The sequence below is a fragment of the Chiloscyllium plagiosum genome, unplaced genomic scaffold (genome assembly GCF_037043375.1).
Source record: "Chiloscyllium plagiosum isolate Xiang-an unplaced genomic scaffold, Cpla_swu_hap1 HiC_scaffold_29, whole genome shotgun sequence".
Taxonomy (NCBI): domain Eukaryota; kingdom Metazoa; phylum Chordata; class Chondrichthyes; order Orectolobiformes; family Hemiscylliidae; genus Chiloscyllium; species Chiloscyllium plagiosum.
Window position 1 is genome coordinate 10,270,656 of NW_028270167.1, and position 12,991 is coordinate 10,283,646.

Here is a 12,991-nt window from a genome sequence, read left to right on the forward strand (position 1 = left end):
AGTCCCATCTGTGCTACAAGTGCATACCAACACATCTAAACAAGATGTTTAAAAGAAAATATCTGTGCAGTCACTAGATGCTTTTTCCCTTCATCGGGCTATCCTTCCCTAAAGCAAACCTAAAGTCATTTTTTCTGCAAAATAGGTATGTGTTCCTCAACTCAGCTGCCTCGCTTTTTACCTTTACTATCTGGCACACCGACACCCAGACTGACTCTGCATTGGTGTTTCTCTGTCTATCTGAACACTGTCACTCAGTAACAGTACATTGTTTTCTCATTCACCCTTATTTGCAATGCACTGAACTGTTTAGCTCAAAGGTGTTCAAAACCTTATTAATATGCATACGAACAAAACAAATACCCATACTCCCTAGAACATCTCTAAAAGGAAACCAACCAATGTGTTCCTGTTCTTAAAATGAAAAAAAATACAAAACGTAAGTCTAATTGAAAATTATACTTTTGTTTTTAATAGTTTTCAGCACAGTAAAACACTTTGTAAAAGGAGAGATGTCAAGAGACATTTTGCTTTTAGAAAACCCACTCTATCTGTTTCCTAGTGATGATGAGGTGATAATACTCACCAGGGTATCTCCATGATTAAGCATGTACCTCTAGAACTCGATATGATTAATCTGCCTGTCATATTTCACCAATCTTCTGCTTTCAATAATTGCATCATTGACTTTATTCTTTGCAGGAAGTGGAAATCCTCAGCAGTACCATCCAGTTCCTCTGACAGGCCGCATTCAGATCCTGGGAAACGGCTCTTTGCTAATTCGCCATGTCTTGGAAGAAGACATTGGGTACTATCTGTGCCAGGCAAGCAATGGTGTTGGCACAGACATCAGCAAGTCCATGTTCCTTACCGTGAAGAGTAAGTAGTTTGTTTTCAGAAAGGGTTAATTGAACTGCACTCATGTTGAATCTGCACACAATATTGTCCAACATAGGAGACAACTGCATCCCAAGAACTTAATTGATACTAACTGGTTGACTACAGAGGTGAAAGAAAATGTTCTAACTTATTCATCAAAGTCAACTGGACCATTGAGTTATTTAACACAGAAACAGGCTATCCCATCCACCGGTGAGGCAATGGTGTGGTGGTGTTATCATTGGACTAGTAATCCAGAGCTCTAGACTAATATTCTGGTAAACATGGTTCAAATCCCACCATAGCAGATGGTGAAGTTTGAATTTAATAAAGCAAAAAGAACTAAAACTTTGTTAATTGGTGACCAGATAATGATTGTTGTGAAAACTCATCTTCCCTAAAGGAAAGGAAATCTGCCATCCTTAATCAGTCTGCCTATATGTGAATCCAGATCTACAGCTGTTTTCTCTAAATGGGTCTCAGGGAGTCAATCAATGCAAGGTCAACTAGAGATGGGCAAAACAATTACTGGCTTTGCTCGTGATACCCACAACTCATACAGGAATGGAGGGTTTGATCCTGCTCTTTGTTAGTACAATCCTTGACAGCACAGGAGGACATTTGGCCCATTGTCGCTGTGCCAGTCAAATAAAGATCTGACTGCACTGAACTCATTTTGCAGCATTTGGCTCACAGCCTGGAGGCTATGGCAATGCATAAATGTTACTCAGCCACGCTTTCATGCAATGAACTCCAGACTCACAACACACTCTGGCTGAAAAGATCATTCTAACCCATTGCTCTCACCAAAGCCCTGAACACTTGTCCTTTTTAAGCATATATTTCATTTTATATCAATCTTATGATTGAAGTGGATTCCCCAATCCTTCCACTTGCTGTGTGCAACTTGTAAAAGCTCGGCATAGAAAAATATTTTCATTTTCCTTTTAGATATGTTGCCAATTACCTTAGATCCATAACTTCAAGTTATCCTGCCAGTCAAAATCTACTTCTCCTTATTTGCTTTCTCAAAATGCCTCACCATATTGAAGTCTTCCATTACATCTTCCAGAAACCTTCTCTGCTCTTAGGATCAATCTAGCAACAGAAAATTCAAATGCTCCCATACACACTCAGGCCTACAGATTGTGGCAACCTGTCTATTTTGTTAACTTTCCAGCACATCCAAGATCCGTGAATGAACAGAGACAGAGGGATGGTGTGCACTTTGCTAGTGTTTGGAACGTGTAACTCAAGGACCATTTGATACTAAACTGGCATGCAGGAGTTGAGTCTGCGATTGTACAAATTAGAATCTTTTCCCTTCACCTCTAGGCTAGAGCTCAATGGCACTGAAGTGTGAGTCACACTCCCAGTTTGATGGATAATAAAGACCTGAGAGAAAATGTGACATTTAGATGACTGCTACTTTATAATCCTACAAGAGAGAGGGAGAGAGCTTCTTTCATTAATACAAATGACTTGGAATAAGAAAAGGTCATTAGACTCAGGAACCTGCTCATTTTTATAAGCCAAACAATATCTAACTACCCTTGCACCAAGTTGCAATCAGTCAGGTTTCTGGAAATCTATTGTCTCTGGTAACCTCAAACCAGTGGGTTAACTGAGTAGACTGGCCTTGTCTTTCTCCCGATTGTTAATTGTTCTCATAGGCCTTCACCTGTTCCACTGTGAAACCAGCAGAGCAGCAAAGAACCTGCCAATACCGTATGTTCCATCGAGAGATTGATCTCATCAGAGTTCATTTAGTTGCGGTTTAATAATGCACTTCTGTCATGCTGTAGTTTCCTATTTCATTATAATCTTAAATTGATGTGGTTAACAAGCTCCATGCTTTCAGATGTTTGCAGTTCTCTTGGTGGGGGAAGGGAAGTCAGGTTTGGCTTCCAAGAACAACAGATAGAAACAGGAAATCGATACTGAATGATGAGGAGTGATTGATTTAGCTCCTGTGGGATTGTCACACAGAGCACAATAAAAAAATGCTTTCTCCTCAGCTAATCAATCTGGAGCCCGCTAAATAAAAGGGGGCGTAATAGCTGGCTCCTCATGAGCAGCAAAACACAACCAAAGGTTACCCTGAGGGCGGGAAATAGCCCCTCCTCTCTCCAAATCTCAGTATTCAAAAAGTAAGTTTTCTTAGTGTACACAGCAATATTCCTCTCTCAGCTAACTTCACCAGAATCAGATAGAAACTGTAAGCAAGAAAAAAGCCATTCAGACTATTGCACATGTTGTGGTGCTCTGAAAGATATGTCTTATTCCTCCCAGTCTCCTGTCCTTTCCTCATAGCCCTGAACATTTCCAAAGTATCTCAACAATTCCCAGGAACTCTTGTGGGTAATGTCCCTACTTCAGAGCCAGGCGGACCAGGTTCAAGTCTCATCTGCTCTTGTGGAATGTCATGACGACTATAAATAGGTTGATTAGAAAATATCTATAAACAAATCAGAAAGCTACTTTTGAATCTGCTTCCAATTTCAGGCAGTACATACGTGGATCAGTCACCTTCTTGTTGTCTATGGGACAACGATGATGCGGGATGGTCACTGCACTTGGCTACATAGCACTCATAAAACTTGCCAATTAATTCACAATGTGTGATGTTTAATCATGCCTCTTTAAGTGCAATTATAGAGTCATAGAGTGATACACCACAGAAATACCTTCGGTCCAACTCATCCACGACCATCCCAATCTGACCTAGTCCCATTACCAGCATTTGGCCCATATCCCTCTAAACCCTCCCTGTTCATATACCCATCCAGATGCCTTTTAAATGTTGCAATTGTACCGACCCCCACCACTTCCTCTGGCAGTTCATTCCAAACACATGCCATCCTTGTGAAAAAGGTACCCCTGAGATCCCTTTTAAATCTTTCGCCTCTCACTTTTACGTATGCCCTCTAGGTTTGGACACCCCCACCCTAGGAAAAAAGACCTTGGCTATTCACCTAATCAGCGCCCCTCATGATTTTATAAACCTCTATAAGGTCACCCCTCAGCAATTGTTGCATTTCTTTATTCGTCTGTGGTGCACCAATATCTCTAGAGGCTACAAGGAAAGACCATGATGGATGAATGGTGGAGGAAGGAGTCAGGGTGTGGGGGGGATCAAAAATAAACCTTAATTACAGTATACAAAATATAACGTGCTTAAATCCCGAAAAGTAAGCAGAACAGAGCAGGGTGGGGAAGTAGTGGACATAGTTTTGTTTTAATTCCTTCATGAGATGTGGACATTTTTAGATGGGCTACTATTCATTTCTCATTGCTAATTGCCCAGAGAGTGGTTAAGAATCAACCATATTGTTGTGGGTCTGGAACGGAGGAGATCAGCCTCCTTCCCAAAATGACATGAGTGAACCAGTTGGATTTTTCACCAACAATTATTTCATAGTCATTATCAGAAGCTTAATGTTTAAGATTTTTACTGAATTCAGATGTGATTATCTAATATGGCAGGATTTACACCAGAGTGTCTGGACTAATAGTTGAGCAATAATACCATTAGGCCGTCACCTCACCGTTATGTGAGGTGTGTATCACTGGTGTGGATCAGAGGCACAGACTGTAGCCCTGGTTTTCTGACCAGTGTCTGTTGTGCTGGGAGCAAAGTTGCAACATTGGCAACAAATGAGGGGAATGTAATTGTAAATTACAAATTAGATGTCAAAAAGAATGTTCTTCAGGCAACGAATGAGGGATAAGAAGAATAAACTGCCACGTAGCCATGGAATGAAGGGGGAATGAAGCTGACAGGAGGCAGTTTAGTTGAGCCCTGTGGGCTGAGGAACAATTTTTTACATTGTTCCATCTGTTCAATTCCAACCATTTTAAAGACGAAAGAAGAAGGACTTGAATTGATATCGCACCTTTCATTACTTCAAAATGTTTTACCAACTAAGTATGTTTTAATTAGAGATAACATGGCCGATAATTTGCGCACAACCTACAAAGCACAATGAGATGAGTGAACTGGTAATCTGTTATAGAGATGGTGGTGAAGGGTAAATCAGTCTGGACACAGGGGCTGTTTGCCTGCCTGCTGTGGGTCTTTTACACCCATTTGAGAAAGCACATTTGTGCTTAATCTGTCATGTGAAAAATGGCACCTCAATCAATACTAGACAATACAATCAAGACACTGGTTTGGGACTTCAGACCATTGCTCCTGACTGCAAGTTGGGTGTGATATCTCTGAGATCTATAATTTGCTGCCTTGCAACTTTTTTTATTCTCTTTAATCAATCAGCCTCCTCAGGCTAATTGTAAGCCATTCTACTTTGTTCCATCTCAGTTACCTATTGCTGATGTATTAATCATAATTTCAGACAACAGGATGTTGCAGCTTGCCAGCAGTTGAACAGATGGTCTCCTTAGTCAGTCCAGGGGGAGGCATATACAACAGAAACCTGAAGGTTTGCTAATGTTTCACCTTTCCAAGCTTGACCAGGTTGAGATTGGCAAACTAGTATCATCAGTCAACAGAATTCTTTTGCAAGTTGAATCAGATTTTGCAATGCTTTTTTCCCCCCACTGTCTTGCCAAAGTTCCATCTCACTCTCTGGGCAATCTCTGAAGATTTTCGCAGCCTGATTCTGAGCTGAGTTTCCAATGCTAAATCCTTACCATCAATAGGGACACCTGAGTGCAACTTTGCAATATTTCCCCTGTTCCCAAAACCTTCATTAAGAATTTTCTTTCCATCTGGATCAGCTATATCAATGTTGGAGGTCTCTTAGCTCAGTTGGCTAGTTTGTAATGTAGTATGGTACCAATAGTGTGGGTTCACTGGCTAATGCAACCATGAAGGACTCTCCTTCTCAATCTCTCCCTTTGCCTGAGGTATAGTGACCCTCAGGTTAGCCCATCAGCAGTTATCTTGGTGTGATGAGAGAGCAGCCCTCCGATCTGAAAAGGACTATGGTGAATTTTATTCCAACATTGTATTGAATGGTCACTGGAACAGCACAGCACGTCAGGCAGCATCCAGGGAACAGGAGATTCGACGTTTCGGGCACAGGCCCTTCTTCAGGAATCCTGAAGAAGGGCCTGTGCCCGAAACGTCGAATCTCCTGTTCCCTGGATGCTGCCTGACGTGCTGTGCTGTTCCAGCAATAAAGTTTCAACTTTGATCTCCAGCATCTGCAGACCTCACTTTCTCCTTGAATGGTCACCCCTTACAGGCAGAAAATCCTTTTATCTCCATAACTCACACCCACCCCTGTGCTCAGTGATTTCCAGCACAGCAATTTAAAATTCATGTCCTTGAGTTAACATCCCTCTGTGAGTCCTTGCTTTCTCTATCCTTTCAGCCTTCCAAGATTGCTGCCCTCTGACATCACGTGTCACTGATTTTCTTTACTCTAACCATTGGCAGTCTATCTATCCAGTCTACACTCTGGTGTTTCTTCTCTGGACCTTTATACCCCTTTCTCCTGCTTCTACATGGTTGTGGTCTCTATCTTTTTGACTACCTGTCACTTGTCCTAATCTCCCCCCTTATGTAGCTCTGAATGAAATATTGTCTGATTACTCTCCCCTGGAGCACCTTGGGACACGCTATGACATTCAAAGTGCTATGTAAGTGTGACTTGCTGCTGCTTTGCCCACCTGGTTAAACAATTCCGTGCAGGGCAGGTCGGCATTGGGCTAGCCTCAGATGACCATCCATTCAGGTGGCAATTGTTGAGTGAGGAAGAAGACAGGGGAAGTCCAAACAGTTGAGAAGCTCTGTCGCCTAATTATTGTTTCTGATAAACATACGCAGTAAAGACAGAGAAATTACAAACAGAAATTCCGGCAAAAGGAAACAGATGTATTTGAGTGATCCTATTAACATTCATGTAATTCAGCACCCTTTGATACTGATGTTGGCAGCTTACTGTTGTTACACACACCAGTGCAGAAGCTTTTCTTTGAGTGTGTTATCTCTGGTTAACAAACAGAACTCCACGTCTGTCTTCCCTTTGTAAGCCCATGAAGGGACATTGAGCAGCAAAGGGACTCATTTCTGATTTTTTTTTCTACTCTTCTTGCAAAGAATGTCCTTTGAAAGTAAAAGGGAGCTGGTCTTGTAACACAATCAATCTGAATCAGGGTTGGTTGTATTCCGAGCCTTTGAAGGGAGTTGAGAGTGTATCAAGAGTGTATTGGGCGGCACGGTGGCACAGTGGTTAGCACTGCTGCCTCACAGCGCCAGAGACCCGGGTTCAATTCCCACCTCAGGTGACTGACTGTGTGGAGTTTGCATGTTCTCCCCGTGTCTGTGTGGGTTTCCTCCGGGTGCTCTGGTTTCCTCCCACCATCTAAAGATGTGCAGGTCAGGTGAATTGGCCATGCTAAATTGCCCGTAGTGTTAGGTAAGGGGTAAATGTAGGGGTATGGGTGGGTTGCGCTTCGGCGGGGCGGTGTGGACTTGTTGGGCTGAAGGGCCTGTTTCCACACTGTAAGTAATCTAATCTAATCTAAAGAGGTTTCAAACTTAGGATGCTGGTTTTGAATGATATGTGTCTACCCCGGTGTTTTATAGGTGCATTTAAAGCATTGACAGCCAGCTAGTATGTAGAGGTGTGACATTCCATTACTGATCTCCCTGTGCATGTCCATTCTTAAATCCCTCCTTGCTCTCCTTCCTCCCTAACCCTGTAAAATCTGGTATTTGTCATTGAATCAAGTGGATCAATAGGGTTCACGTACAGATCGGCCGTAATCTATTCTGACTGAGTGATAGAACCAGACCCAATTGGCTGAATGGCCTATGTTGCAAAGCATATCCCAATAGAGCAGGCTGGCCAAAGTGTGGGTCAGGACCTTAAGTGAGCTGAAATCTTAGAGTCCTGAGCAGTGATCGCCATGGAGCAACACTGAAACTATATGAGCAATGTTCCTGTTCAAACAAGCCCCTACTCTCGCAATCTCCCCTCCTTCCCATCGCCTCCAACCCTGCTCCCACAGTTCACACAGTGAGGGGTCGCGACAATTTTCAAGCCTGAATATGGGGTCACTTTGGGAAAAGGTTTGGGAAATCACTGCTGTAGGAATCACACTGCTACATGGATAATTTCAGAATGAGAACCAGGTCATTCAGGAGTGATTTTCCTTCATTCAAAATGCAACATGAATCTGAAACCCATGAAAGCTGTTTTGTCTGGGGCTTAGCCATCTTTTCTCCTGTCCCAGTTTCCAGATGTTAGACCATGGACTTCCACCAGATTGTTCCATGGTGATGGGTAAAGTGCTGCAGTGTTTTGCCATTGCCTCCTGCAGAATGTCCAACCAGGAGACTCTCCACTCTTGCTGTTTACCATCATGAGGTACCCATAAGGATGGCCTCAACTGGGACATTGGGTTCATGTCACACTACAGGTGACTCCACTACACTATATACTCTCACACACACACACACAAGCATGCATACACACACACTCATGCAGACCCTCTCTCATACAAATGCTATCTCTGATACACACACATACACACACACACACACACATACACCCCCCCACACTCACACGCAAGTACGCACCCTCTCACAGACTTATACTCCATCACACCCCCACACACTCACACTTTACCACGCATGCACACATGCAAACACACACTCTCTGACACACACTCATTTTCTCTCTCTTTCTCATGTATGCACGCACACATATAAGTCTATGGGGTGAATATGCATTTGCAGAATTATATTTGCAGGTACATTTTATTTTACGCAAAAAGCGCGCAATCTGCAGGCAGTCAATCCATGTAATAGTTTATAAATTTCACTTTGCAAATAGAGCTGGAAATGTGTTGCTGGAAAAGCGCAGCAGGTCAGGCAGCATCCAGGGAACAGGAGAATCGACGTTTCGGGCATAAGCCCTTCTTCAGGAATGATTCCTGAAGAAGGGCTTATGCCCGAAACGTCGATTCTCCTGTTCCCTGGATGCTGCCTGACCTGCTGCACTTTTCCAGCAACACATTTCCAGCTCTGATCTCCAGCATCTGCAGACCTCACTTTCTCCACTTTGCAAATAGAGCCAGACTGACTCAAGATTGGCATACAGACAGACTCTAACCCCACACGTTTAATGCATTGTCTGAACTGTCACCTTTTTTTATAAAACCTTCTGTTATCTCGGGAACGTGACTTAAAAGAAGTTCTGGGATTTACATATTAATTAACCGAAACCTGCAACCCATTCGAAAAGATCAAAGACTTAACAGCAATCTAGGTTTGTTCAATATATTATTTCAGTTGCATGACACTGTAATCTTTTGCTATAAATTCTGTGTCTTATAGTCCTGCTCCACACCTACCTGATGAAGGAGCAGTGCTCCGAAAGCTAGTGCTTCCAAATAAGCCTGTTGGACTGTAACCTGGTATTGGGTGATTTCTAACTCAGGCACAATGAAAGGATTTGCAGACTGCAAGCAAACCGGATTAGCTATGTTATACGTTCATCTTCCAAGGCCAACAAGTCCTGGTGTGTGTCCTTGAACCTGTAGCTTCTGGCTCAGAGATAGGGACTCTCCCCATTGCACAACACCTGCAGGAGTTAGTTGATATGTGAAAACTGAGATTAATCCTCCACTGCACCATCGGTAGAGAAAGAAGCAGAGTTAGTGTCCTGAATTCAGTATGAACATAGTTCTGAAGAAAAAGACTCAAAACTTTAACTCTGTTTGTCGCTCCACAGATGCCGCCAAACCTGCTGAGTTTCTCCAACATTCTGTGTGTGTTTCAGTTTTCCATCGTCTGCAGTGTTTTGCTTTTAATTGATAGACTGTTGTGAGGTAAGAGTATTAAGGGTCATTGGACCAAGCTGTAGAAGTAGGTCAACTGTGGTCATTGAATGGCAGAGCATTCTTGAGGGGATGAATGGCCTCCTATTGACCCTATTTTCCTGAGGCTATGCCTGGGTATGAGAAGGCCTTATTGTATTTGTTGTGGTTCTGTTCGCCGAGCTGGAAGTTTTTGTTGCAAACGTTTCGTCCCCTGGCTAGGCGACATCATCAATGCTTGGGAGCCTACTGCGAAGCGCTTCTTTGATGTTTCCTCCTGTGTTTATAGTGGTCTGTCCCTGCCGCTTCCGGTTGTCAGTTTCAGCTGTCCGCTGTAGTGGTTGGTATATTGGGTCCAGGTCGATGTGTTTGTTGATGGAGTTTGTGGATGAATGCCATGCCTTTAGGAATTCCCTGGCTGTTCTCTGTCTGGCTTGACCTATGATAGTAGTGTTGTCCCAGTCGAATTCATGTTGCTTGTTGTCTGCGTGTGTGGCTACTAAGGATAGCTGGTCGTGTCGTTTCGTGGCTAGTTGATGTTCATGTATGCGGATTGTTAGCTGTCTTCCTGTTTGTCCTATATAGTGTTTAGTGCAGTCCTTGCATGGTATTTTGTACTGATGATATCGCCTAGCCAGGGGATGAAACGTTTGCAACAAAAACTTCCAGCTCGGCGAACAGAACCACAACAACGAGCACCCGAGCTACAAATCTTCGCACAAACTTTGAACACTTATTGTATTTACATTGCAGTATGTGTCCACTCAAAGTTAAAGCTGATACCCAAGTATTATTTGTTCCACTTTGACCCATGCCATAATCCACTTCCTGATTTGTAATCGCTCTAGCTACTTAGAGAGATCCCCAACTGGTTGATTCCCAATTTAAGAAAATTGACCTGAAATTGATTAGCAAGTTGTTTTCTGAGGGACAGCGCATTTCTTAATTGTCAATAGTGTTGCTGTGACTGTAAATTTTGTATTGATTAGGTTGTTGGAGGCCATTTATTTTTTGCACCAATTAGTGCCCATTATTGGCTTTGCATTCTGCACAATACTCTGTAACACAGCACAGGGAGAGCCATTGATCCCTCTAATACGCTGTTTACATAGTAGTCTATTCACTGCAGCCTCAGTAGCACCTGCCATTTGAGACAGCAATGTGCGCAAGCTGAGGAAAAAGCACAAACATTAGCACCGTGGAAGCAGAACATAATTGTAAAAAATTATTTTTCATCAGCCAAGCTGGTGACAGCAAACTGGAAAGCCAGTCTCACAAATAGGAGCTTGAAGAGTTTGCATTGTTTCTAAATATTTTGAAGTTTGTGCCAGTAATGTTCGACCCGTGCCCCAGCATGTGGCATGTTTGTTTGCATGTAATAGATGCAGTAATGTTCAGAGTATGAGAGCACACACAAGTTGAGCCTTGCTCACTACAGTGAAGTTGTTTGCTGCCTTCATCCTTGTGAATTGCCAGTCCAATCATACCAAAGGCAGGCAATTTATATTAATACAAGTGTTAGTGTACTGGACACATTTGTGAATTGATTATTAATCAGTCAAGTACAAGCATGGAACTTCAAGTAGGTTTTTGATTAATTTCACAATTGAAGTAAAGTACTGGAAATGGAACCCATTTTGTTTAATCATACAACACAGAAGGAGGCCATTTGGCCCATTGTGCCTTTGCAGGCCATTTGAAATGAGGCATCTGATTAGTCCCACACCCCTGCACTTTTTTTCCATTGCCCTGCGATTGTGTTTCCTCTTGAAGTACTTATTCAATCCCTTTTGAAAGTTTGTGTCAAACTATTTTCCAGATCGTTAACTGTTGTATTTTTTATATTTCAGAGCTTTGCAGAGATGATATTGATTTCTGTGCATAAAATAGGTTCTATTCACAGAAATTTAAAATGTCTATTCATGATTTCCAGCCCTTGTCCCTGTCATGGTTTTCTTATGTTTCTCTGAATGAACACTCAGATTCAGCCAATCAAGCTGATCAATAATAAACAGACCCACGGAATCAAGCACATATTAACCAAAATCATTGAACTTTACAGAAGCAACTTGTGTAAAATATATCCCAACTGATTCTTTCTCCAGTTACGTTAAATCTGTAACAGAAACAGAAATTGCTGGAAAAGCTCAGCAGGTCTGCCAGCATCTGTGGAGAGAAATCAGAGTTAAAGATTCACGTCCAGTGACCCTTCTTCAGTTCTGAGGAAGGTTCATTCGACCCAAAATGTCAACTCTGGTTTCTTTCTACGTATGCTGCCAGACCTGCTGAGCTTTTCCAGCAATTTCTGTTTCTGTTTCTGTTTCTGATTTACAGCATCTGCAGTTTCTTTTTATTTTTGATTCATTTGTGGGACTTGGACATCACTGGCTGGGCCAGCATTGATAGACCATCCCCATTTGTCAATAAATTTCACAAAGAAAAGTCTTTGGATTAAATTTCAAATGCAATTGAATTGGAGATTATAGGAATAGGAATTCCCCCAAATGATGGAAGAGTGCGTGGGTTTTGATGGTATTTGCGGTGGTATTGGGCAGTAATAATTTGTCTTAATTAACCTTTTGGGCTCCTATCAATGCAGCAGAGAATGACAGATACAGGTTGTAAAGAACACGGCTTGTGTTACATAGTGGCAATTATTTCTTCAGACACCCTATTTGGAGAGTGGGTGTAACGGGAAAACTAAAGTTTACACTTTGGATACAATTAATTAAATAGTTAAAATAAAAAGTCTGATTTGAAAAATGTTTGTTTCCTCAGTTTTCACTCAAACTTATTTTCAGATTGTTGAAAGCACAATCTGCCATGGACTGTGTAATTAGACTTCTTTAAAAGCATTTTTTATTTAGAAAACTCTTGCTTTAAAATTAATCTTTATTATATTTTAACTGGTAACATAACATGGCTGAAACAGGTCTACCACAAAAAGTTAGCATTTTCAACCAATGTCAATTCATCATTTCAAAATAGTTGCCTCTGGAATTTGTAAAATTCCTTTTATAAAAGAAATCATCCTGCTATAGGAATGACGTCATGAAACTTGAAAGGGTTAGGAAAAGATTAACAAGGATGTTGCGGAGTTTGAGGATTTGAGCTATAAGGAGAGGCTGAACAGGCTGGGGCTATTTTCTCTGGAGCGTCGGAAGCTGAGGGGTGACCTTAAAATCACGAGGGACATGGATAGGGTGAATAGCTAATACTTTTCCCCAGGGTGGGGGAGTCTAAAGCTAGACGGCATAGGTTTAAGGTGAGAAAGGGAAGATTTAAAAGGGACCTAAGGGGTAATTTTTTCACATTGAGG

General features: G+C 42.0%; 1 protein-coding gene across 1 annotated transcript in view; it reads left to right on the plus strand.

The window, feature by feature from the left end:
• The window catches only part of dscaml1 (Down syndrome cell adhesion molecule like 1), a 586,372-nt gene that overhangs the window by 405,852 nt on the left and 167,529 nt on the right, over nucleotides 1–12,991 (plus strand). Inside the window, exon 11 of the mRNA XM_043676579.2 lies at nucleotides 703–879. Coding sequence (XP_043532514.1) covers nucleotides 703–879 — 177 coding nt within the window. The remainder of the gene's footprint in view (nucleotides 1–702; nucleotides 880–12,991) is intronic.